Source organism: Centrocercus urophasianus, unplaced genomic scaffold (assembly GCF_019232065.1).
Source record: "Centrocercus urophasianus isolate 14NV4802_14NV808 unplaced genomic scaffold, USGS_Curo_1.0 seq_26, whole genome shotgun sequence".
NCBI classification, from domain to species: domain Eukaryota; kingdom Metazoa; phylum Chordata; class Aves; order Galliformes; family Phasianidae; genus Centrocercus; species Centrocercus urophasianus.
Window position 1 is genome coordinate 6,032,609 of NW_024884822.1, and position 27,124 is coordinate 6,059,732.

Below are 27,124 nucleotides of genomic sequence, written 5' to 3' on the forward strand. Positions count from 1 at the left end.
AAGGCAGTGAAGTTTGCTGACTTCCTGGAACGTTTCATTCAGAACTCTTGGGCCATCTCTGTAGAAAGACCTGTTTTCCTTCTTCCCTTTCTTAAAAAGATGTGTAACTTTACATCTAGCTTTCTTAGTATTAAGAAGAATGAATGCCTTTTAACCACTATCATCCCCTTGGCACTCCAGGTACTGGTTTAGCTTTTCTGGTGCAACGGGGAAAGGACCCTGTGAGTCAGGGCCTGCGTAGTACTGGAAATGCTGTCAGTTTTTGCAAAATACTCCAAAAGCATAAAGTGGCTCAAGGTGTCTTTCATGGCCTTGGACTATTTTTCCTTTCCCCCCAAAACAGGAAGGAATGAGCAGGACTATTTTCCTCTGCCCTTCCCTCTACCAGGGCTGCAGATCACTCAGCTTGGCCCATGCTTGCTGATGCAAAAGCAGCAGTGTCTCAGCTCATGGTTCACATGCAGCCTGTTCCTCATAAGGCCCTTTGATAGTGCATGTGGTCATGGGGCCATGAACTCATACTAAATTAAAGCAGAATAACTTCTGGTGCTGCCTACAGCTCATTATTTTTTTCATGTTGTTCCCTTTGAGACATTAAAGATTGATTTGCAAAATCACAGCGCCAAAATGAATTGTTAGGGCTGCAGAAGCATAAGATGAATCGTAAGCTGTCCTTCAAATAATGTGCTGTTAAGTGGAAGGTGAGTAGTTAAAAACAGAATATTCCCAATAATTCCACAAAAAGAAATAAAACAGAATGAACCCCGAAATATAAAATATCTGGAAGGCATTGTTATACCCAATTTCTTTCTGTCTCTGAGGCACGCTTAACCTTTGCAGTTCTTTTCTACTGTCTGTTTTACTTCTAGTCACTCACTGAATGCTTTATCTTAAGTATGTGTTAAGAACATGACATCTCTTGCTGTACAAAACCAACTCTTAGCACAAGGCAGGTTCCTACCTATCAGCAAATACCTGCTGTAATGATATCTAATGAAATAGAAGTATTTCACATGAGCAAATCAAGTAATGTCTGAAGAGAAGTTAATGATTTTAAATGAGCAATATAATTCCAAAACCATCGTGTTACTGTTTGTCATCTTTTCAGTGTCATGATCTTGCTATGTTATCCACTTTATCTTTCTTCTGGATTGCGCTATATTGAATAATAATTAGCTCTAATCAGAAGTTTTGAGTAGCTACATAAGCGTGATAATGACCAGTTAATTAGATCGAGATCTCATAATAATACTGTGCAATTTCTACACCGGAGGTAGCGGATGACTGACCAGTTTGGAGCATGAATGAGGCAAACATCATCTAAGGAAAAATACCCATACTCATCACGTGGTTACTTTTTAGAGTCCTGAGTTGAGCAGGGGTTGGATGCAGTGATTCTTGTGGGTCCCTTCCAATTCTGAATATCCTGTGATTCTGTGATCTCGGATATTTGATCTAGGTGTATCATAGTGCAAATGAACCACTGTTGTATAAAGCCTAGATTCTAATTTATTTTTTCAGTAGAGACGGAATATATTTTCCTCCTCTCTTATTTCATGTTTCTATGAGGGTTTGATCTTGGTCCAGTGACTGGTTACGTGTAGTAGCATTGATTGTTAACATTAGATAGTATTTCCTGATGAAGTCACATAATTTACTGTTTAATGAATGGTATGTAAAGAACTTAATTCCCTTCTCACTGCTATGTTAATAATTAATAATGAAACTTGAGTTAATGAAACAAACTGACATCCATGCAAAACTAGCCAGCTGCTGAAGGAAATTCCATGAGAGGAATCATACTGATGGTACAATTTATATAAGTCTTCCTTTTATTAATGTAACATATATTTCCTCCTGGATTGTGATGAAATGCACCATTCCACAAAGCAAAAATCATTTGTCCTTCAAAAGAAAAGAAAACCATTTTCAGAAAGGCCATTTATTCCAAAAAAACATTAATTAAAAAAAAAAAATAATTAAAAATTTATTCCAAAAAAACATTAAAACATTAAAACAAAAATCACATTATAGAAAATCAAACACAGAGTTTCCACTCTTCGATAGAGTTTCTCTCTTTCAGTGTCATAGAGAAGTAGGATAAAATGGTGAGAGATGCTGCTGTCCTCCAAATTTCCCCATAAGAATATATGAGCTCATCATGGAAAACCAGACTGTCATCAAAAAACATTTTCACAATCTCTGTGTTTTGATATTTAAAAAGTCCACTCTGATGGACTGCAACAAAATATCCTGTCAATGGAAGTTCCATAGATGTGTCTGTGCTCCACAGATCCCATCTAGGATTCGTGACATAAAGTTTGGATACCACATTACTCCATTTGTCCTGTAGCAATAACTGAGCAAAGGCAGTCATGTGGGCTGGAGTCATACATGTGGGCAGAACATATACTCTGAACATATGTACTTCTCTACATTCATCACTAACTATCCATGCTTCAGAATGTAGCAGGCATTTAAAGACTGTCACCAGGCTGTAGTGATGCAGCAGTCAAAAAAGAAAATCCATAGTTGATGTAAGCAAATGGGCAAGTTAATATGGGTTGAGAAGGAACTAGGCAACATGTACATGAAGTTATTTGTGCACATATTTATCTGCTCAGTGACTGACTCTCAAGTTATCCCAGTCAGTGCTGGCCTGCATCAAACTTGAGTGCTATCATAAAAGGAAGTTTTGGAGATGGTATTAGATGGAAAGAAATTGTTGCCTAACCTTGACAGAGCCTGGAGTCGTTCTCATTTATGATAGCTGCCCTGAGCACATCATGGAAGCTGCATTTAGAACAGGATGAGACTGCGGGGGAAACAGGCTGCACTTTTCACCTCTCAGGCCTGGCTCCTGAATGCTAATGCACAAAAAGCACACTCCATGTTCATCCTGTTGTCTTGGTCTCCTGAGTGTCTGCTGTGGGAGAGGCTTCAGAGCACAGCGAGGCTTCCTCTCTGCCCTTGTTACAGGGTTTCCTCTGGAAGGATCAGCAGATGAATGGGAATGTGGTGCACAGTCCACTCTTATTCTGACAGGTACCTCAAGAATAGTCATTGTACAATTTTGTCTCCTGTAACAGTTTGAATACCCTTCACTTGTTTTTGCCCAACTGCTTCTGCCACATCTTTTTCAACTTGATTCCTCAGACTGCCATTTTCTCCTTCTGAACAGCTGAAAGAAGTGTCTGCATGGATCCCCTTTGCCAAAATGGCGTCAGCTGTTAAGAGCGAGAATATAAACAGCATATGGGAATGGAGAACCCAAAGCTGGATGAAAATACAGTTGTCCTAGATGGCTGTTTAAGAGAGGAAGACAAGAATCAGCTAGATTAATAACCAGGTAATTACAAAGAGACTTTGAAAGGAAGAAATCAGCTCAAAAAGAAATGTGAAGTAATTAAAAATCTGAGATATTGGCAACAAAGATCATGGAATGAAAGCAGAAGATCAACTGACCTGGCTCAGTGCTGCCCCAAGTAACTGCACTGGGATCATAACCTCTGCCAAGGCCTGACAAAGCATCCTCTCCTTCAGGGACCATGAGCAGCCTACCTGCCAGCTAGTGGAGTGCTGGTATAAGAGATAACACACAGGGACAAGCATTTTGGGAATGCTTTTGTGACATCATGAGTTGCTTCCTCACCAACGTGTGTCTTAGCAGATTGTAGCAAGCAACACAGACACTAAGATCAAGAGAACCCAGGAGATAAGGATGCAAACATGTTCTCCCAAAGATGTTACATGTTTGTAACCCACTCTTCCTTCCAGTGTGTGTATGTGTGTGTGATCATGTGTACATGGAGGGGAGTGAGGAGGTAGAGCTTTTTGAGACAAGTTTTGGAAGGGTGGAAGTGTGTAGGATTAAACAACATCCTTGAAGTGTCTAGTACTCTGGCATATGTTGTAGTATCAATATGATCTTGAATACATGGTTCATGGGTTGCTGGCCTATTCTGCTCCAAGAATAAATCAATAAACTGTGATGCACATTCAGGACAGTCTATGTGAATGGAGCAAGCCTGGCTGAGAAAGTGGCAGTTGTATCCTGTGGGAAAGAAAAGCTGAGGCTGAGATTTGTGTAACAGGTGAGAGGCATTGGGCTCAGCAGGGAAGTTGTGAGGCCCATCAGAGTGTACCACTGCAATGCTGTAGTTATGTGCTTTGTCAGATGACAGGGAGTTCATGTTCTTCTGCCAAAGGTGTATGTGACCCCTCAGAGTTTCTTTGAAGAGTATAGCTAAGGAGAGGGAAGGATTCCACCAGCATCATTGTGTGAAGCTTCTGGCACAGTTAATACAAAGTTCTGAAACTACCCTCTCCAAATGAGAGCTTGCCACTGTCCATGCTATTTTGCTTTCCAGCTGTGTGACAATGAGCAGAAACTAAAGTATTCAAGTTGAATTTCAATCCATTGTTGTGTTTTTATAAGCAGTGTATTTCTTCTTGTCTATAACTTGTTAGTCATTTAGGTTTGGCACTGGTCTGGAAGAACAACTCAGTTTTGGTTGGTCTGACAAATAAAGTGAACTGTTGTTGTTTTTTATTTCACAAATTAAAAAATAGAAACGTTTTCCTCATTTTCAAAGAAGCTGTTATGTGTAGGGCTTTTCTTGTGCTTAATGTGTATCTAAGAGGAATTATCAATTTACAAAGGAAAAAGAAGATTTTATTTAAAAATTGCCAACCTTAAAAATCATGTCAATGGCAATTTCAGGTTTTTCTCTCTGAGCTACAACTATTCATTTGTATTTTGGTTGACCTAAGTCTCTGCTTTTAGAATAAATACAATTCTGAAGCAGCGACTGACAATCGGTGTTCCCTACCTCTGGTGCTGACCGAAGTGGTAGCTGGAATTTTAATTCATGTGATGATCTCTTTAGTGTTTGCCAGGTAGTAAAAGATGTAGTTTATCTAACTTTCTCTTTCACTCTTCATAATATTTTTCCCATCAGACGGTTTTGGAAGTTTATTTAGTGTGTATTTACTCTTCCCCAGATGATGAGACGAGACAGAAAATCAAGTAGGAAAGGAAACGCCTCTGGCATGCCATAAAGGTCACTGTAACAATCTCATAATCTCATTTCCTCTTTAAAGTTTACCTGGGAGTCCCAAACTTTTTTTTCATGCCTTAGCTCTGCCACTATGTAAAAAAGGAACTCGAGCCCCATGTTGCAATTCTGTGGTATTGCGGTGAAACGGAGCATCCCTTTCAGAGTTTACAAGTGTTTATAAGGCGGCCGGCGCTCTGCTTCCTTCAGATCACAGCACCAACCTGTCCAGCAACTTCGGCACCCGGCAGCGCAGGAAAAGGTACGAATTCCTTTCTTCTCTACCAGCAGGGCTGCGCAAGTCTGGCGGCTGCTGACTGCACAGGAAACTACCGGCAGCTCTACAAAATCAGTTCTTTGAGTGTCCTTACATAATTCTCACGCTGTTTTTCTCATAGCGGTATTTGTATGCTTACGAGCCTGAAGTAAAAGGCACATTGTGTGCATGTGCATAGCGAGCAGAATTGTCACCTAACAGAATAGCTAGCGTTATAATGATCTTTTGTAGGTTACCGTATTCACGTTACTGGGCTGTGTGCTTAGATAAATACATATTCATGATTAAACTGATGGTTTTTTAAAAAAGAAATGCATCACCCTTGAGCTGGCCCTGCCCTGAGCTGGGACCTGCAGAGTTGCTGTCTGACACAAACCTCCTGTGATGCTCAGTGAAGGAATCTATGCTGATTTGTGGCAGCTCACGCCCTGGATCTCATGGAGCACATGGAGCTGGCATGCCATTCTCACCTATGAAGTGCTCAGGCATCTGCACTGATTAATGATATCCAGAATCAGTCTGTTTATGATTAATTTTTCAAGACAATTGTGAGTTGGAAAGAGGTGGATAAATTCTCCATGAAAGTTTTAAACTTTTTTCATTGGAAACCCAAATTGTGAAGCTTCTTCCTAAAATTGGACAAAACTTTTTTATTTGAAAGCTCTACATTTTGATGGCGATATTGAAAAGAAAGCTCTTTGTATTCCCTACTCCTCTCTCCAAGCTTTTAATCAATACTTCAGGCATCAGCTTAATGAAGCACAGTGATGAATGCCATGTGGCTGTGAGAGAAGTGAGTATCTTTGAGAAAGAGACAAAACATAGCTTTCATTCACAAATTACAGATTATCCTGTCCACAGTAGGAAATCGGGAGCTAAGAGTGTTTGCCTTCTAACAAAGCCATACTGCTATATTTTGAATTCAGGACAAAGTATTTTACACGAGATTCAGAGAATAAATATTGTATTATGTTTATGTATTAAGCATATCTACTATTATACTATAATACATATTGAATATGCATTTATATGGGGGGTATGTGAGGAGTCGGGAGCAGCTGCTGCCCCCCCTTCCCCTCCTCTTTATCCAGTGAGGATGTATCAAGCTGTAGTCCATTATGTAGTATGAATTTCGTGTATGTAATTTTATGTAGTGGGAGTTTTTATATAGGACTACTGACACATTTAAAAGCTTTGTAGGATTGGAATTTATGTTCATTGATCCTTTGCTTCAGTGCCTTGTTCTGTAAGAAACCTCATTAGCATCAGTAGAGGTTCTCTTGCTCAAGGAATATGTGACTCAGGGATCTGGGAATGCTTCTGAGCCTTTGACCAGATAAAGATCACATATTAGACTTAGTGCCAGGTCTAGTTCTTCATCTGGTTCACTTGACCAGATAAAGGTTAAGACCTATGCACACAGTTGCCTCCAAGTGCCATGGTTTCTTCTCTCATACTGGTTTGCAATATGAATAACTAGAAGATCAACATCTTGCCTCGAATTGCAGTGCATGCCTGCATGTAGTATAAGAATTATTAGAATGGGAGGATGTTTCTTAGTTCACTGGAACTGAATCTGTCATCTTATCCAGCAACTGAGCTCAATTTCAGTACACACTCAGCAATCCTAAATGAAGTAATATATTTTTTACCTACAGATGTCTCACCTGCTATTTGCCTTACTTTCATTACTTTCCTTTGCTGCCCTTCTGGAAGCACAGTGGAAACTTAGAGAGAATGGTAAGAAATCTGTTTGTCAAAGTCTTGAGAATATACTTCTTTATGTTTGAACTCTAAGAAATTGACTTTGTCTGTCCTTCAAAAATCCATCAGTAGTTTGCTAAGCCTCTAAGCTTTCTGAAGTTGCACGTTTCAAGCATTTGACATGGATTTCTTGGTGTTTTTTCTCTGTGGTAAAGTCTTGAATCTGTCATTTTGCTAATGCAATGTCCTGGTGTAAATGTTTTATGGCTCACTGGATCTCTGGTTCCCTGTGGTGCTTGCTGTGGTGTCGGCACCATGAGAGACAAATTTTTGCCCGTTCTTGTATATAGAAAGTCTCTGACAGCACTAAACATAACTGGGGAGCCTCTGACAGTGGTAGCGTACCTGAGCAGCAGCAGTTGAATTTGAGAACTGTAGACACACAGAAGTGTAGGTGAAGTCAGCCAACCTGACTACTATTTCACCTCCTACATGAAACCATAGCAAACAGACAAGATAATGTTCTTTTAATGGAATATTTCCAAAACATTTTGTTTGGTGGTGTGTCTGGTAATTTGGAAAGACCAGTAGGGCACTGCAGCGCTACAAGGTGGCATTTAGAAGACTGCATGCCCCTGTTGTAGTCCACTTACGTCTGCTGTAACTCAGAGGTCTTCTGTCTCTCACTATTTGCTCCCTTTCCACCAGAGTGATAGGAGTACAGATTGATCCCTCCAGAAAATGGGAAACATTAGCTATGGACAAGTGCAAATCACTTACCTAGAGCTGCCCTCCTTCCCCTCAAAGACTCACTCAGAGATCTTTAACACTGAGGAGGTCCTGTCACAGAGCCAAACACCACAGTACTGAGGGCTGTACATGGCATTCTGTGAGCGAAAGCCTAGGGCCATGATTATCCAGGTCCAGTGTGTCCTGGCATCCCCATCTTTAAAAGAAAGGTTCCTGCCTACTTCCCATAGTTAAGAACCACTGTAAGATTTTCTGGGAACACAGGAAAAAAACATTTTATCCAATTAAAATGTCATCCCTGTTGGTCGGTGGGTTCTAGGTGCTTTGTAAGCTTAATATAAAGTCCTTGTAGTGAAGATGTCCAGATGACTGAAGAAAGAGATTTGGTAGCAGTCTTTCTAGAAAGCAGAGCTGGAAAAATGTCTCAGTTCAGCCTTCCTGCTGTTCATTCTGGTTGGTGCTAACGTGTCTTTCTCTGCAATATCTGAAGCGTATGTCATAGAATCTGAGTGGAACGACGAGACACCAGCTAAAAAAGTGAAGCTCACCTGTAACACATCTGATGAAACACTGCCAGTTTACTGGAAAAAGGGAACAGAACTGAAAGGAACTGGAAAGACTCTGATCGTCGAAGTGAAGGAGTTCCCAGATGCTGGCAACTACACCTGTCTGTCAGCTAAGACACACGAGATTATCAGCTACAGTTTCTTCCTGATAACTAAAGTAGACTCCAATAGACAAATGATACGGTCGATTCTGAAAAGCTATAAAGGTACAGTCACAGCAACATGTGATGTATTGTGGTCAGTTTTGTGCGTTGCACTTTTGTGAAGACTAGAGGGAGCTCTGCAGAAATGTTTGAGAAATGTACACCTGGACATCAGCCATCTCCAAACACTCCCAACAGTGAAAGAGAGATGATGACTGTGTGTGTGTGGTGCGACTGATGAGCAGAACAGGAATCTGTTGTGGGATTAATTTTGGGTCCTTTAGATTTGTAGGATGGAGTGATGATAGGAACAATTGGACTGGTACAGAAAACAAGGGATACTATCAGTACTACACCACTGCTTTTCTGGTAGGGAAAGTACTGACTTGTTTTGCCTCCATCTCGCAGACGCAGCACTCAGGAGAGTGCTCTGCCTCTAAGTAATGTATCCTTGCAAAGCCAGGGTTGTAAGATTTGTCAGAACCAGGGATTGATCAAGATTTTAAGTACTGCCATTTGAGCTTCTCCATTCATGATTAATTCACTGGGACAAAGCTGTGATTTTTTGCATTTTTGCAATGCAACTTATTCAGCTTGCAGTCCCTCACTGTGGAACATAGGAACACAGGAACTTCCAAGGCTGGAAGGTTTTCCAGCTGAATAGGTACTCTCTTTCTCTACAAAAAGGACCAATGGATTTGTCTAAATAAGCCCCTTACTGACAGGTTCTGCAGCATGTTGGGTATGTTCTAGCTCTGCCAACTGCTGTGTAGATATGGTTAATGTGGTGTTGTATAGGCCAGCTTTTAGTCTCCAGCTGTTCTTACATGGCTTTTTCAGTAGAGGTACTGCCCAATGGGCAGCAGGAAATTGTGGTCTGCCTGCATACCCACCTGCCAGAGGAGATCGGAATTTGCTGAACTACTGTTTTCTCCCTGTTTGGATCAGTTCATCCAAAAAAGTAAATAAATTGCATTTTCTTTCTTTGTCCATCTAGAGCCAAGCAAGACATTCTTAAAATGTGAGGCGAAGAACTACTCTGGAATTTTCACATGTTCATGGATGACAGAAAATGAGAGTCCAAGCATGAAGTTCACAATCAGGAGCCTAAAAGGGTAAAAGCTTGTACTTTCCTTAAACACTTCATAGTACAGCCATAAGAACCCTTGGTGTCTGCGTAGGAGATGCTGCACTTGAGCTCTTGAGGGCACACGGAAGGGGAGGAAACCTGCTTTCAGAATCTGAACATCTGCAAAATATTTTGAGCGTTCGCTGGAATTGGTTTTAATAAAAGCATGGAAATCACTCTGAAATTAATACTGATTTGAAAATGGAACAACCCCCACCAGACTGTTACAGCTGCTACACTTAAGCAATAGCAAAAGCAGCAGTTCGTGCAGGGAAGAGAGAGGAAGTTGAGCCAAAAGCAGAAACAATCGTAGCACTGAGTCTCATCAGATCCAGTGGAATTGAAGGAGTGGGAGGCTGCACCCACGACAAAAGCCACACGTCCATGGCCAAGTCTCTGTTGAGGAACACTGCAGAAACCTGCAAGGGAAATGTGTGAGGGGAACCTTGGGGGAATTTCCTGCCTCCCACCACTCTTGAGGGTTTCTCCAAAACATGGAGTGCCTGGGCAAAGGTCATTTGAGTTTGTTAGAGAGGAAAAAACTGCAAAATGTTTTATTTTGTTGAATGTAAATGTAGATGCAGACTCTTGTCGTCTATTATAGGTTGCATCTTTTTGTTAGTTCCCAACTGAATGGTTTAACCATGCCTTACTGGTTCCAGTGAGGTTTTGGAAAGGACTGAGGAACAAAGTTAGATACCACAGCTTGGCATGGAGCAGAGGTGTTTAGAAATGAACTTATCCCATTTTATATTTAAACACAAATTTCTTCTTCAACAGAAGAAAACAGAAAGTTGGAATGGACTTTTGTAATTTTATTAATATATTATATAGTGACTAAACATATAAGAACACACTGAATTATTTCTGCTGTTCCTTACGTGCAGACGTAGGGTGATACACACAAGACCAAACATTATCTTACCAATTACATGGTATAATTATGGCAACAAAATTCTGAGAACAAACCAGTATTTTGTTTTTCTGCTGTATTTTCAGCTCTCAAGGAGATGTAACCTGCAGCAGCCCTGTGGTTCACACTGAAAAATCTGTGACTGAATACACTGTCCGGTGCCAGAAGGAAAACTACTGTCCATTTGCCGAAGAGCACCAGCCAACCGAGATGTTCCTGGAGGTCATTGATGAGGTGGAATATGAGAACTACACTAGCAGCTTCTTCATCAGAGATATCAGTGAGTAGATCAGAAATCACCATTAGTTCTTAGCCTTATTCTCGCTGCAGGCAGTGGAACTAGCAATGGTAACTGACCAAACCAAGCTTGGGAATCCCTGCTCTGTTCTACTGTAAATCTGAATTCTGCCCCCAGTTACAGGAACAGGGGGAAACGAATCATAGCAGCAGTCTGGAAGAAGATGAGGAAGTGAAGAAGCAACATATCCATAGCTTGTGACCTCCAAGCCTCTCTCTCCCACATCTGCCAGAAGTTTCTGTAACCTTCTCTTTTACATAGATGTGTTTTGGAAGGGGCATGTGGGGGAAGTCAGAGAACAGCCAATAACCCAGCAGGCTATTCTTTGAGAACTGCAGATTTACTCAGATTGTGGTTAAGGCCAGGAATGCCTCACTCCTGATCCATTCTTACAGATGGAGGAAAGCATGTTTTGCTAAGTGCCCCAGCAGTCAGCAGGAGGTGAAGATAACCATCTGTCTCTAACAAAACCTCCTACAGCTCTCCAGGCAAAAAAAAACCCTGAAGGATGTTACCCAGAGAGGCTATGGTGATGTTGTTAATTTTCCATGAGAAGCATACAGTGCAGTTCCTATGCATCATGCCAACTCCTGTCATAATTTAATAGAGGCTCCAGCAGCCAGTCATATAAAACTGCCAACAATAATACACCAACGTGATCTTATGCTGCTAATGCCTATTAATGCATTCTATATTTTCTCTTGTAGTAAAGCCAGACCCTCCTCAATGTCAGTATGCAAGCACAAATGGAACAGTGACCTGGACATATCCCAGGACCTGGAGCACACCAAAGTCCTACTTCCCTTTGACTTTCAGGGTCAAAGTTGAAAGCACAAAGAAATACAGAAGCAAGGTAGAAATGCAACATTTGATGTGTGATTTTCCTGTTTTAACAGACAGTATAAATAAAAGCTTAGAGCATATGAATCATGGACTAGAATTAAAATATAAATGCTGCTGAGCCTCAAATGTAGAAAAGTTCTGTTTTGGAAGACAATTACCTTCTCAGTTCTGTGAGCAGCAAGATTCAACCTAGGGTGGATGAAACCTGATGTAAGTTGGGAGATAAAATCACAGCCAGTATTGCATGGCCAATGCTAGCGTGACAAAGTATCGACTAACTCATTAGTACACTTTGTGGGTCCTAATGTGGGAAAATCCCAATTTCCAAATCCATAGGTCTGGGATCTGCTGCGGTGAGTTCTTGTATGTCATTTGAACCTGGCTAGCTCAGACTTTATATGTGAATTGTCAAATAAGGCATCAATGACTCATTTAGTAGCATTTCGGTGGATACTGGTGAAGACTGAAGTCTTTGCCTCTCATATTCCTGTTATTAGTTAATTGTCATCAAATAGTTAAAGCTAATATTGCTAATGCATTTTAGCTTGAAATAATGAGATTATTTTGCTTCCACTGTTAATGCTTCTGGGTACACTAAAGGGCACACAACAGCAGTAGAGTGATTTGTCTTGGTAGTCAAAGAAATCAGCAGCAGAAGTAGAAAGAAATACGTAGAGCAACTGACCACAGTGCAGGTCCTTCACTGCTCTTCCTTGGTCCAGAGTCAGAAAATTAACAAATGTGAACATTACAGTCTGAAATCCAGTTGAACCAAGGACACAAAAGCGTATTTGTATGTGAAAAAAAAAAAGCAAGCCTATACCAGCAGATGGGGCCATTGACCTAGTAATGATTCCTTGATATTAGCAGGGCTGTATTATGCAATCCCATAGAGAAACTGGCAGGTCTACAGAGCACTTCTTGTATTAGCCAAAAGTCTTCAGAGAAAATCAGCAACCTCTGCCTTTTAGGGTTCCCTGTTTGAGGAAAAAGAGGGAAGAAGAGAGAGAGAGAGAAGAAAAAAAGATAAAAAAAAATGAGCCCTCTGTTTGAATGACAGTTGGAGCTTGGAGTTCAGATTGCTTTACATCATTAACTTCAATGGGAGTCATAGTTTGTTTCCACTGTGGCTAAGGTTCTTAGTTCATGACTTTGACATGGAACAACAGACTACCAGTGTTTCCTGCAGTTACATATGCTTGGTGCTGCCTGTCTGGCACTTTACTGCATGTTTGCTTGACCCTTACTGATGGAGCTGTGCCCTATTCACAGGTTTATGATGCTGATGAGCAGTCTATTCAGATTCCGAAGGCTGGGCCAAAAGACAAGATCTCCGTGCAGGCCAGGGATCGCTATTACAACTCATCCTGGAGTGAGTGGTCTGCACTTTGCAGGTAAAACAAGTGCCCAGCCCTCATTGGTTGGAGCCAAATTCCCAATCCCTGGCTGACTGGGGAACTTCTGAGCCTGGCATTGTCTGCCTCTGAGTCCTTTAGAGAGATCAGTGGTGCTTCATGAATCACTAAGACCAGCACAGCTTTATCAAGAAACTGACTAAAAATGCAGGTCTGAAGAAAACGAAGATAATTCTTATGTAATTGCCTTCCATTTATTTTACAGATAAGCACCAGGAGATTGGTGTAATGCTCCTCAAGAAAGCAAAGGATGGATGAAGACAAGCAAATATGCTAATTAGAAGAAAAATCTGCACTTGAGATTATTAAGAAGCCACGCTTTACTCTTTTTTTCCATAGTAGAATAGTATGATCCTGATTCTGACAGATCTTTTACATTCTCCAGGTTTGAGTAACACCACTAGCACACATCGTGTTATATTAACATGTATGGTACAGTGATACATTCCTGTCAGCTATTATCGTTGGTTCCATGTGCTTTTGTATTGCATTTATTTATTGATCTATTTATTACTTACTTGATATGAATTGCAGTGTCAGTCGATGGCAGCTGCCAGTCAGGATGTTTCATGTGTTAACTTATACAGAATGTAACTTATTGAAAGAACTATTTAATAATTATTTTATTGTTAAATTATGTAATTACCTTCATATTTATTATTTATTTATTTATTTATTTATTTATTTGAAATATATCAGCACAGAAAGCCTTGGCTGCATGAGGCAGCTCTGTATCATACATCCAGGCTTATCTTCCTCTTCCAGTCTGGCAGTTAATATTTTAGAAGAAGGAACTGCAGACTCAGAGTCCTGGAAATGTTAACTGCTGCACATTTTCAGCTGTTTGTGGTCAGCACTGCACATCATAGGCAGCTGAAATTGTTTAATTGTTCAACTGCTGTGTATCTGATATTTCAGAGAGCAATTGAGAACTGGTTTTATATGTGAATGTTAAGTGTGTAATTAAATTTAGAATTTTAAAATATGGATTTTCAAAGAACATTTTGAAGATACTTCTTTAGTACTGCCAGAAGTGCTATTGTGTCTTCACAGAACCTTAGGAAAAGAATAAAATCCTAATTCTGAACTGCTTACAGTGTAAGTGCCCAGGTCTGGAAAAAAAAGCACAAGCATGTGTTGAAGCCCCTGCTCTTGTTTTTGTTTTGTTTTTTTTGTCAGTCCACCTAAGTTGTGGCTTTCAGGAGGACAGAAGCCCTTTAAGGGCTTGGGCCTTTATCCTTGATACAAGATCATTGGAATTAAAAGAGTCCTCAGTTGTGACCATGCTTCCTTTTTCTTCCAGTTTTAGAAATGGGTGGTGATTTAAGTATTTAAACATTGAAACATAGGAAGTATCTGAGATTTCAGAAAACCATTCCTAATCTAGCTACAAGCGTTTGTTGCTATTCTATTATTTAAGTATTGCTATTTATTTATTACATTATTACTTATTGCTATTGCATATGATTCTTATTTCTGCTGTAAACACAACTTCATGACATGCTTGTTTTATAAAGGAGCTAATAAACACATCTGGAAAAACACTGATTTACCTGTGATTTACCTCTTTAAAGATGAACAGTTAATATCACATTAATATTACCTTTCAAACGGAAAACTTTGTTCTACTTCTGAGGCAATGTCTGCAGAGAAGTGTTGTATCTTTTCCTATATGAATTGCCTAAAGGTACCGAATCAGCGTAGATTCGGTAGAAGTGTACAGGACAACACCAAAAGGTGATGGGTTAGCAGGCACTTCTGCAGGCTGACAAGTGATTGCATCTTATGCAGACTGAGGGTACATTGAAATTCCCTGTCCTTTGTGGTCAGAAGGCTTTTAACTGCAATCCAGCTGACATATATCTTGATGTCCTTGAGATTTCTCTCTAATACTGTTGCTACAGTGCTCAGAATTAGTGGGGCCTTCCTGTTCTTCAGATACCTGAAGCATTCTTGGTACCAATCACTGACGCCTCTTATTAACTTTGATTCGCTCTGGTTTTCATTCAGACAAAAGAAAATATGAAAAGAAAATAAGAAAATAAGAAAAGAAATATGCCTTTCTGTGCCGTGATCTCGCCAGGTGAAAGAAGCTTCCCCTACAGGAAGCATTCCTGGCATAGATCACAAGGTGACCTGGAGCCCGTAGTGAGGCAAACAATTGTCTAAGATTCTTCAGAAAACCAACAAAGCACAGCTTGGAACTGCCACTGCTTCTGCAGAGAGCCAGTTACGTGTATGCTGGCTGCTCTCTGAAACCAAGCTGGCTTCAGTTCTTGGCTATCCATTCCCTGGAACCTGCTGCACATCTCTGAATGCCTGCTCTAGGACTTCTCAGGCAGTCTCCCATCTCAGAGAAGCTCAGTGATTTGTGTTAAATGGTGTTAATATCACACTACCCATTTTCACCAGCATGGCTCTGTACACTGGAGATCATTTCCTAACACACTCCATCTGCTCAAGGAAATATCAGTTGATGTCAGTTCACCTTCATACTTCCCTTTCTTCATCCCTCTCCTCATTGAGATGCAAATAATCTCAAAAGCTTTCACAATACAATTCATTGGACTGTACAATGCACAAAACCACCCCCCAAAAACTTCTTACTGTTGCAGAAAAAATCCTGATGGAAAGAAGTTCATTCCTGAGGATCCCATGGTCCGACAGGACCACACGATCAGCCCTCTGTGAGACCCTGCTTTCTTGATGACCTGCCTTTCTCTGGGGATGAGCAGCTCCTCCTGCTTTCTACTCGTGCTCATCATTCAACACGAGACTTTAGATTTTACCTACCACACCTCAATAAATTTGCGCTGAACAGAGACTGACTAATTCCCTGCAGGGATTTTTGTGGGTGCTCCTCATCCTGAAGAATGTTTTACAAATAGTTGGTGTACTTAATGAGGCACTAAGAGATTGCAGTAGGATCTTGCTATCCTCTATGTGCTTCGGTGATTAGAGGTGGGTAAGCAGGCATTTGCTGACATCAGAAGGAAAAACGGCTTATATTTAATTAGGGGTTCTATGAGAAAATGCATGTGAAGATTTCAGGTCCAAACGCTTCATTATACCCCTCCTTCCATGCCGACCTTCACCTTTTCTCTCTTTGTCAGTTGTATCTTCTATTTATGAAAAGTATGGTATTTTTAATGAAAGCAAAATCAATCTGTGTCCTCTCTCTCAACACTGCTGGCAGAAACTTTCTCTCAAGTATTTCAGATTAAATTTCTGTCACACCAAAGTCAGTGGAAGTGCAAAACATCTGGAAATTGCATCTTAAAATTCAAAACAAAAGGCAATATAATGTATAGTAAAGGCAGAAGTCATAAAGAAAAACAATAATGATCAGCTCTTTGCATACTCTTGGTTTGTTAGATTTTATTTTTATTTTTATTTTTTGCTTTCTGAAATGATATATGAAATGTTCAGCTGGGATCTGTCCCAGCTTGATGACTGCAATTTTGCAGAAGGAATCATTTGTTATTTGTTAAGGTGTGGAAAATGGGAAACTCACTTTCCTGCAGGCAAATACCCAAGTGTTTTGGCACAGTTTAATGCTGTTACATCACTTGATTTTCATGCCTTCGATTGAGTAAGAATTTAATATCTTAATTGATTGCACATGGGCGGACAACCCTAACCACCCCCACATGAAAAAACTGGAGGAGTTTGTGAACTAGGTTATGTATAAACATGCAGTGGAATCACTAAGTCAGAATCCTCGCTCTTGACAATTTCAGTCTCTACCCCAGCTTGTACATTCTTCCCAGATGTACGTGGCTGTGTGAGTCCCTTTTTAGCTATTCCATGCATCATTGTTTTCAGCGCTGTTGATGTCAAGCAGAGTAAGGCACTCCATCATATGAATGAGCATAAGCTACTGTACATCAATACCTTCTGGAATGCAGCCAGATAACATCCTCCCATGCAAAATAAAGCAGGCACTTAACTAATGATCTGCTGCAGCAGCATAGCTGGCATCACCTTTTGGCTCCATTTGAAGCTCTGAAAACAAAAGCAATATTTGAGTGACTGGGACACTTTATCACTCTCAGAAAAGCATGCACTAGATGTTTTGTCTTTATCAGATATAACAGGTCAATTAAAGCAAGTAAACATTTACTCAGTAAGCAATCACTTTTTGTTCTTCAAAATAACAACTTGGAGAGGTGAGAGGTTGGGAGAAGACACGATACAGCCATAAAAGTAGAAAACTACCAGGGGCCCCTAGTAATATGCATATATTTAAAGCAGTAATTCCTAGTCGGAGTTTCCTAATCATCCATCTCTAGGAAGCAGAAATAACCAAATAGATCTGAAGTTGTGTTTTTCAGCCAATAAAATTCTGTTTCTCAGGTATCTAAAATCAATCCAACTTGCTACTCTATTTCGTGTCTGCTTTGTCATGTCAAGAAATGCTACCTCATTAGGACAAATAGAAGCAGCTGACTGCCAGCAACAGCTGAAATTCACCTTCAAGAATCATAGAGCCAACTTAGGTTGGAATGGAGCACTGGAGATCACCTGGTTCTACACATCTCTGCCCTACCACCAAACCATGGCCACCTCAGAACAGATCAGGTCTCCATAATCTCTTTGGGCAATCTATTCCAATGTTTGACTGCTCTCATTACGAAATTTGTTTTCTTCACATCTAATTGGAATTTCTCTTGCCGCAATTTGCAGTATTCTCTCTCTTCCTTTCATTGTGTGCCTCCAAGATGAGTTGGTCTTCTTTGTACCCCAACCCTGCAGAACAGCTGAAGACAACAGGATTCACCTTCTCACCTTTGCTAGAATTGCCCCAGTAATCCAGTGTCTTTTGTGTGCTGGAGAACCCAGACCTGTACACAGTCCTCCACATGCAGCCTTAACAGGGAAAAATCATGATTTATTTTGATGTGACAATGGCATCATTAGCAATACAGCCCAGTATGTGGGGTCAGATGACGTTGCTGTAGGGGCAAACCACTGACTCACGTTCAGCTTGTCTACCACAAGAACGACACCATATTCTCCCCTCAAGCTTCTGCTGAGCATTCTTGGAGGCAGCATGCTGACCTAGATGAACCTGTGGCCTGCCTGGGGATGACAGGTCTCAGGTTGTCAGACCAGCTCTGCTGAAAGACTACAAAGGCAAACAAGTGCCTGCAAGTTTGGACAGAAAAGTGCCCCAAATGAGGCATGTTTTCAGCTGACTGGTACGTATTTTCTTCAATTTGCTGGATATGAATTCTTCCCATTCTTGAAGTTCTGCACATGGATACTATGATATCTTGGTAACCTTTTAAATCAGACTTGTCATAAATGCTGTGTGACATTAATTTTACAGAATTTTGAGATTTTGAATCAGTGTATTACTTCGCTGCAGAAGGTGAAACAAAATATTTATTTCTATGTATGGCATTTTCCTCCTAAATCTTCCAGATAGATTTGATGTTTCAAAATGCACAGAACTCCAGAACTCTGGCAGACTCCCTGCCGTGCCAGCTTCCAGCATTCAGCCTCACACTCTACAGTACGTCACAGCTTCTCATCAGAACTGTCTCTCTCCATCTCATCAGTGGTCTGGGAAAGCCCGACAGAGCGTCAGGTCTGCTGCTCAGAAAGTGAATGCCAACCTGATATGAAAACCCTAACCAAAATGCCTAAATGTTAACAGAAAGGAAAGGAAGGATTTCACACCACGGATTTGCTACTGTAGGGCATAGAATCAAAAATCCTAATAGCAAGACAACTTTCAAATGCCAAGAAAATTTAATTCAAAATCTGTCTCCCTCATCAGCCCCCCTCGCCTCCAAATGCCCTGTACTCCTTTCTTCACTAGGCCTCAGAAAATCTTCCTACATCAACTCAGAAGGCTGCAAACAGACATTTATACCCTTTTTCTAGAGCGATGTGATGGATACTAGAGTTGCATCAGTCAATATGCTCTGTAGCACAAAATGAGGTGAGGCGGCGTAACCGAAGCGGGGTGTTTCCTCATACCAGTGTCAAGGAAGCTGCATGTTCTGTCAAGCTGCAGTTTTGTAGTTTCAAGTTGCCCTTAAAGTCTTGTTTGCTAACAAACTCTTTGGACCAAAGATCAGGAGCATCTTCTGATTTGTTCTGGTTTTTTCTCTTGTTGCCTAGAGCAGGTAACAGCATTAATCAACAGACATTTCCTGAGTACTTCTCATGAATTTCTTCATGTCCCAAGCCAGGCTTTTGGGCTTCCCAGAACCAGAATTGCACTGACAGACTCAAATAGCTGAATCCCAGCAATATAAACCAGAGCTTGTCTTTCATGGACTGAACTCCATAGGAACACACCTGGATTTCCAAATTAAGAACAAAGGAAAACTTGTAATGAAATCACAGATGTAAAAGCATTAAAAAATCTACAGTCTCCAACTCAGTCCACATCCTCAGTTGTCCTTTTCTTCTCTTAAGTGAAAATGGAATCTGATGGCATCTTTTTTTCCGAGAAAATTAACCATTTTTTCATTACCTACTTTCTTTAAAGACAAGATCATCAGTAACCCTCTTACTCTGCAGAGAAGCGTGACTTAGTGGGGTCCGAGGAAAAGCTGACCTCTGCAACCTCTTCTGTGAGGATATTTTGCTCCTCTGTCTTGCTGAAGCTAGTGTATTTGACAGTGCAAAAGCCCCAGGATATCTAGCAATGGAAGGAAGGTCATCACTGAAATATTGTGAATTGTAGCAATTGTGCAAGGATTGTTCATACTGTAAGAATTTTCACAGCTACATCCCAAGTCATTAAAGAGAAGGCTATTCTAGCCAGGTAGGTTTAAACAGAAATATGGGCTCAAAAGTCCACATAAGCACAGGCCTTATGAGGAGCACTGAATTAGCTGGGATTGGTCAGTCTGGAGAAGACTCAGGACACCTTATTGCTCTCTACAACTATTCTACGATTCTATGACTACCTGAAGGGAGGCTGTACAGAGCTGGGGGTCGGCCTCTTCTCTCATGCAACTGATGATAGGACTAGAGGGAATGGCTTCAAACTGTGCCAGGGGAGGTTTAGGCTGGATGTCAGGAAATACTACTTTTCTGAAAGAGTGGTCAGGCGCTGCAATGGGCTGCCCAGGGAGGTGGCGGAGTCACCGACCCTGGAGGCGTTCAAGGAGCGTTTGGATTTTGTGTTGAGGGACGTGGTTTGGTGAGAACTGTTGGTGATGGGCGGATGGTTGGACGGGATGATCTTGTAGGTCTTTTCCAACCTTGGTGATTCTATGATTTCTTTGAACTTCATGAAAATGAATATTCAACTCCGAGATCTCCATTGTGTTGCTGCCCCTTCTCTGTATTACAAAAGTTGATTCAGTCACCAACACACCAGTATGACGATTTGTTTAAAGAATGCTGCACATGACTGCCGTTGAGCTGGAACGGTCAACAAAGGAAAGGATGAGCGGGGAGAGGGACCTTCTGCACATCCCACGGCAGCAAACCAGGGAGCAACTCAGCTGGATGCAGAGACTCTGTGAACTCATCACTTCTCTTTGCAAGGCTGTGTACTACAGTACCTTTGCTCCTTTTTTTACTGATCCCCAGACTGGTGGAACTCTGAAGGCAGATGTGGGGATCCTCTGTGCTGTGTGTGAAGGTGAGTGCATATCCACACAAAACATGCACTTCTCCAATCAACTGAAGACTGTCTGGAAGGACTCGGTGCACGGCCATGCTAACCAGCATCAGCTTTACCCACAGCTAGCAACAAGGGCCTCCAAAATTTCAGGAGAATAGGAAATATACATTTCAGCTACTTTCGTATCAGTCTTCCGGAACACACACAGTAGAAATTATTATTATTATTTTTTGCCGTGGGAACTACATTCAGCTGTAAGGGCCATTACGGCAATAGCAGATCAGCAGTAAGTAACCACCTTACTGAGTCACTGTTCAAACTTGCTAATGGAGATGGAACAGTTAATTAGGCAATGGGATTAGCCAAAATACAATACATCTCCTTTATCAACACAATCCATGATGTGACTCTCATCTTTGCCCTGTACTTATGACCTTCATGCTATACAGAAGACATTCTTACTGCCACTACCCATGGGCAACACCTTCTTCTAATTACCTTCTGTTTGGAGGATTTCATCATCGGGGTTTCTGCTCTTGGTGTGTGTGTATATATGTGCACTCAGAGATGCACAAGCAGATATCTGATTGTACTGGAATACTTAGAGCACAGACTGACTGTGAAACAGCTCAAGAACCCATGTCTGCCATGAAGATAACAGGTGTTTTTGTGCTTCTCGCCCTGGCAGTTCTCTGCCTAGCAGGTGAGTAACCTTTTTTATTGGTTAACATGCTATAGTTACAATGCTTTATTACTGAAAATTCTTGATCTGCTAGGATAGATAGCGGTGGTTGCTGGGCTTGTGTGGCAGAAGGCAAGTGAAATTTTATGCTCATGCACCATTTACAAGCAACATTTCAGCAGCTTTGCAGTTGCCAACTTGTGTAGATGAAACCTATTCCTTGACAGCAGTGTGAATCAGAGCTGTGTTCTGCACTGTAACTAAGAAGTGATCTGTAAAGCCTCCAAACTCAAACAGGTTTTTTACCTACTCATTTTCTTCTTCAATCTGAGTGGGTTGCTTGGAGCTAATGAGATCCTTCTTCTGCCAAAGTGAGCAAGCAGGAGAGAGGTGATTATGCGCCAGCCATAGAATATGCTGTGAGCAGCCTCTTTGTGGGGTTAGTTTATTGGAGATAGCTTTGAGGCACAAGTTACTCTATCATAAAATACAGAGCTGAGAGGAATTTCTTGAGCCTTCACTTGATAGTTCAGTTTTTTGGAATACAAACTTGCAACATATTAAAAAAAAAAAAAAGACAGAAAAATAAAAATAAGTAAATAAGTACACTTAGAATAACTGAAAGGAATGCAGATCTTCACTGCTATTAGAATGGATGTCCAACAGCATTATTAATCTTAAGGAATGTTTTTTTAATGAGAAATATGCTTTCAGCCCACTTCATTCACTGCAGCAACAGCAACAAACATTGCTCCCACAAGAACTCCAGCAAATCCCTTCCTTAGACATTCTAGTTTATCTTACTACTTCAAAACTTTATGGATCGATACTTTATGAGCCAGATCTTTTTTGATGTACTGTGTAACTTATGCCAGCTTTCTTTACCTTGGATGACTTTATTTAATCAGAAGACGTAGGCAGTTTGATGGAAGCGAAGTTCAGTGGAAAGCTGCCTATCGTTAAAGATGCAGATCAGCTGCATTTAATTAGAAAAACAAGTCTTAGTGCCTGTATTGCTCCTTATAGCATATTGCACACTGCTCCTTCTGTACAAAGCCTCTGCCTGACTTTTATCCTTTTGAAGCCATAGAATGACAATCACAGGACAGGAGGAGAACAAAATACATTCCTATAGAAAGTTATGAATGTGTCAGCACAGTGGAGACATGCCAGTGTTACTTGATTACTTTCTGGAAGGTGTAATTAACACTGAGCAGCTGTTTTGAAGGAGCTTTTCGAAGCCCCACCTGAAATCAGGGCTCTATTATACTGGGTGCAATGTGTGTAAGGAATAGGAAACAGTCCTTCTGACAAATAGTTTAGAACCCAAGGCAAGGGAAAACACATTCTAAAATTGGTACTATGATCCAAATTTCATCATCATCACAATCTACATTATATTTCAGTAAAGTTATATCCTCATTGTAAACAGGAAAAAAAAGGATATAAGGAATGTGTGCCTTGCTTACAAACACGTGAGTTTTTTTGAAGACCTAGGAATTAAAACCCAGTCGTGCCCAACTCGTTCATCCACAGAACATGAGCCATGTGACGTAATAATAACTCCTGATTCTTTAATCTTCCTCTGATGGAAAGGGGAACAATAGACTCCAATTCCCAAATAGCAAAGGCTGTTCAAGCTGCTGACGCTGATTCCTAAGGTAAACAAGGCAGTGATTCCCACTTGTTGGATAAGTCCTGACACAGGTAACTTATACAACACTGAGGAACTATGTAAGTATTTACTTTCAAGAAAGCAAGAGAGGTGGAGTTGCTGGGCGGGTGCTGATGAGGGCAGCCCAGATGCAAAATGAAGATTCACCAGCAGTGTTCTTTTACTTCATCTTTTGTGATTCTGTTTATATTGCAGATGCTGCCCAAAAGGATGAGGTGAGTCACTTTCTTCTTTATTTCTGGATAAAAATATATAGTTTGTAGTGACAGCGCAGCAAGATCAATGAGGTCAGAAAAAACACATTAACCAATTGCTGCCAAAGTCAAAAAGAAATCCCCAAGGCTGAGATATGTGGCTTCCATACAGTTGCTCTGACACTTTCCAGATGTTGTTATGTATAAGGCAGTCTGGGCAAGAAATAGATCAAGGCAAAATTGTAAGCCAGAAAAATCAGGATTTTATATATTTATCTGGTGACAACATTGTAAGGCTTACTTGGTGACTTTCAGATCCTAAATTGCATATCCAAAATTTTAATTTACCCTGTCTGCACTGGATTGTCCATCCTGGAGTCACCCTCTGAGATCAACGAGGCACTAAGCAGTAAAAATCCTTCGTCAGGTGAGGAAAGAGTTCATTGGGGATTGCAGCGAGCAGCAGTGATGCGTGGAGATTCACCCACTCTTACAGCACAGCACACACAGCCTCTGATGCTGGAACCCAGGCTAAGGCACACACTCTTTTCCAGGAGGAGCCAGTTCCACTTTCTTTTCCATTTTACCAACTGTTATGTAGAAACAAGGCAAATCCATTTGATTTGTAGCTTGTTTTGTTATCTGACCTTCACCACCCACAGGCTAGCAACTGAGCAGCCTTATGTTGAAAATTGCAAGCTATGGATTCCCTCCCATGCCACTGCCTTCGCTGGGTTATGTGACAGAAAGCTGCTGGCCATTAGGTCTCTGATCTCCTCCTGCAACTGGGGCCAGTGTTTGACATGCATTGAAGAGAAAAGTGACCAACCAAAGGAAAAGACTGAATAAACCAGTATCTCATGGGCTTCTCTTATGGGGCAATGGGTTTGAGCCCAGAATACCTCAAGAAGTAATTGGTTAATGACCCTTTTGCCAGGGGAGACCTCTCAATTTGCTGATCATCACAGCAGCCACAGCACAGGCTGCTGAAGGAGCTGAGCACACATGGCTCATTGCTCCTCACTCACATGCAGCCCCTGGACAACAACTGTCACAAAAATAGTCACAGAACCTGTAATAAGCTCCAGGTCTTGGCTGGAGTAATATTCCTTCACTAAGAGATGGGACAAAGGGTAAAAAACAGGGCCACAAAAAGACAGCAGCAAAGCCAGGTTCTATTTTAAATGCTTACGTGTGTAAAAGATATTTCTGATAGATCTTCAGAAAGCAGAAGCTCCAGTCATAGCCTCCCTGCAAAGACTCATGTTTCAAATTCTCGCAAGGCTGGTAGTGAGCAGAGCTGAGCCAATATGAGTTGCAGCAGCACAAAAAAGAAAGGTGATTTCCTAGGTGAGCAAACTCCAAGCTTTCAAGGATAACAAACAATACATTGAATAGAATATGTGAACTATACAAGAAGCTCCTCAGCTGGCAAATAGCAGGAATGACATTCATTTCACAAAAGAAGCCTGAGCTCTGGAAAGAGGACAGGAGCTCTTTCAGGGATTTCTTTTATTAGTTTGTACTCCCATTTTTATATGTACTTCTATAACAAATACAGTCCTACTGTCAGATGAGAGAGAGCCTTTCAACAGCTTCTTTTCATTTACACAGGACTTCGTCTAATTCTGCCGGATCTCTTCACCGTTGTGAAAAGTTGTGTTTGTGGAAAGGAGACAGAAAACCTTCACATCCTTGAAAAATAATCTTACTTTAATTTACTGACAACTGCAAGCATGGGGAAAATATATATTAAGACTCAAAATTTGTAAATGGAAAATGAGCTGTATTATTTCCCTTTATTAATTCAGGCAGACAGCAGAGTTCCCAAAGGTGCTCAATACCTGCCATCATACATTTCTTTCTTATGGCTTGGGCTCAGCTAGTTCAGATGGTGGAGCTCCCCTGACTGCTGCTCTGCAGCAGCTGATAGCTTTGCCCAGAGATGTTGCATTATCTCTGTATGTGAATGATGAACGTGAGAAAGGCTTATTCCAACATAAATGATGTTGTATTTGCAGGTAGACTGCAGTGAATACAGGAGGTTAGAGAGAGGAAGACCTATTTACTGCGAAAAGCTCTACGAACCTTTTTGTGGCTCTGATGGGAAAACATATAACAACAAATGTTCTTTCTGCAAGGCAGTCCTGTAAGTAAGATACTGAGTGATGACTTCTGAATTAGCTCAAATCTGAGATGAGCTATCTGGCATTTCCACTTCATTTTGTCCAGGGTCTCTGCTCCTCTGTTTCTCTGCTTAACCTTTACAGAGTAACTGCTTCTCCCCAGCAGTTGAACAGTAAGGCCCAGTTCATCCAAAGAGGTGCCTTTGGCGTTTGTGGGAGCAGCTTCCTGCTCTAGGAGAAACTAGAAGTGGAACAGACCAGAGGAGAGTCCACTGAACAGCACTGGGCTAACAAGGCACCAAATTGGGTGATATCAGAACTCAAATGTGGAATTTCCAATATTGGAAATATTTCTATATTGGAAATATCGAAAATATCAGAGCTTTCTTACTTCTTATGCATAAGATACAGCATTTTTAAAAGAAAAAGCTTTATAAATCAGTGTCTTCTTGCCTCCTGCAAATGTTCACAGTGTCTTTTCTGTTAGCAAATTGTTGGCTGAGGACTTCAAAGAGATTTTAGTCCACAATGGAAAGTTTACTGTCTGCACTGTCTTTCCTTTCCTTCACAGGAAGAGCAGAGGAGCCTTACATATGAAGCAAGCAGGTGTATGCTGAATTAATTCTGCATGACAGAGAAGAATGCCAAGAACAGCTTTACACTGCCTTATCGTGATCTCCTAATTTAATTTCATTCATCCTGTACTAATAAAAACGAACAGATCTCCATGTACACCTTTCAGCTGTGCTCTGATGTCTGCTGCTTCTCCCTGCTCTGGAGCGCAGGGGCTGACACATCTGTCATCCCTGCAAATCTTCCTCTGGATACCCATAAGCATTCCTCTTTCTGCAGCATGCTGGTTTTCACGTGAGCACTGCATGATGCATTTGTCTCCATAGCGAAAGTTCAGATCCCTACATTGCCACCTGCAGGCACTGCTCAGTTTTCCTTGCTGGAGCTTGCTCCCACTCGCTCTTTTCAGACGCTTCCTTTCAAAAGCTTCAGCTTCCCAGTGAAGCGCTCAGGCTCCTCCAGTTTTGTAGCTAAATTTTTGATTCTCCTTTTTCTTTTGACTTTGTACAATTCTGATTCACATACGTTGTGTAACTTCTTAGATTGCATGTTTATTAAAACAAACGTAGGCTCTTTTCTTTTTGTCTGTGGTGACCTCTCTAGAGAATAAATTTGTTATATCAGTTATTCACAAATGAGACGTGGAGTCACAGAAACTAGTTACAGAGCAGGAGCCAGAGGCAGTGTGCTGGCAGAGCAGAGCTCAAGACAACTGTTGTAATATTAGCAAGACACACTAGATGGCCCCATGTTATTGAAATTTACCCTGCAATCAGGCCCACTTTTTCCTTCGAATGAAACAAATCCATAAATGTGCAGGACTGTGTAAGCTTTGAAGCTGTGTCTCTGTTAAACCCAGTAATGTGATCTATGAATGATTCTTTTAATTTCTGATAACTTGTCTGCTCTCAGACCTGAAGAAAACTGTGTTCTACTATTATGTCTGTATTATCTTCATTATTAAGCTGCCCTATGTCTTTGACACTTAAATAGTCAGCCAAGGGAGCACATTTTCCACAATTAAAGCTTATTAATGAATGAATTTACTGGGATTACATCTGAAGAAAACTTTGGAACTGGAATGTAAGACTCATACTTTAGAGGAACATAAAATCAGGCAGGAAACTTCTGTCCTTGCCTTTGAAGATGAGATACCAGAAAGCTGAGCCATCCCACTGCTGGCTG

The 27,124-nt window shown here is 41.0% G+C and overlaps 2 protein-coding genes across 3 annotated transcripts; both read left to right on the top strand.

The window, feature by feature from the left end:
* Positions 1-5,288: 5,288 nt before the first annotated feature.
* IL12B (interleukin 12B) lies at positions 5,289-13,555 on the top strand. Of its 2 annotated transcripts, none has more exons than XM_042826466.1 (7): positions 5,289-5,319; positions 6,993-7,074; positions 8,279-8,560; positions 9,495-9,612; positions 10,626-10,819; positions 11,545-11,690; positions 12,953-13,138. In XM_042826466.1, the coding sequence occupies exons 2-7, from the start codon at positions 6,993-6,995 to the stop codon at positions 13,076-13,078; spliced, it is 948 nt and encodes a 315-aa protein (XP_042682400.1). In that variant the 5' UTR covers positions 5,289-5,319; the 3' UTR covers positions 13,079-13,138. The 2 variants fall into 2 exon arrangements, with proteins under 2 accessions (XP_042682400.1, XP_042682399.1); XM_042826465.1 differs by lacking the exon at positions 5,289-5,319 and adding an exon at positions 13,301-13,555 and having other exon boundaries at positions 6,824-7,074; positions 12,953-13,074.
* A 6,914-nt stretch (positions 13,556-20,469) lies between these two features.
* Positions 20,470-25,983, top strand: SPINK9 (serine peptidase inhibitor Kazal type 9). The gene is made up of 5 exons (XM_042826639.1): positions 20,470-20,707; positions 21,201-21,392; positions 23,242-23,261; positions 25,262-25,389; positions 25,938-25,983. The coding sequence occupies exons 1-5, from the start codon at positions 20,470-20,472 to the stop codon at positions 25,981-25,983; spliced, it is 624 nt and encodes a 207-aa protein (XP_042682573.1).
* The last annotated feature ends 1,141 nt before the right edge of the window (positions 25,984-27,124 follow it).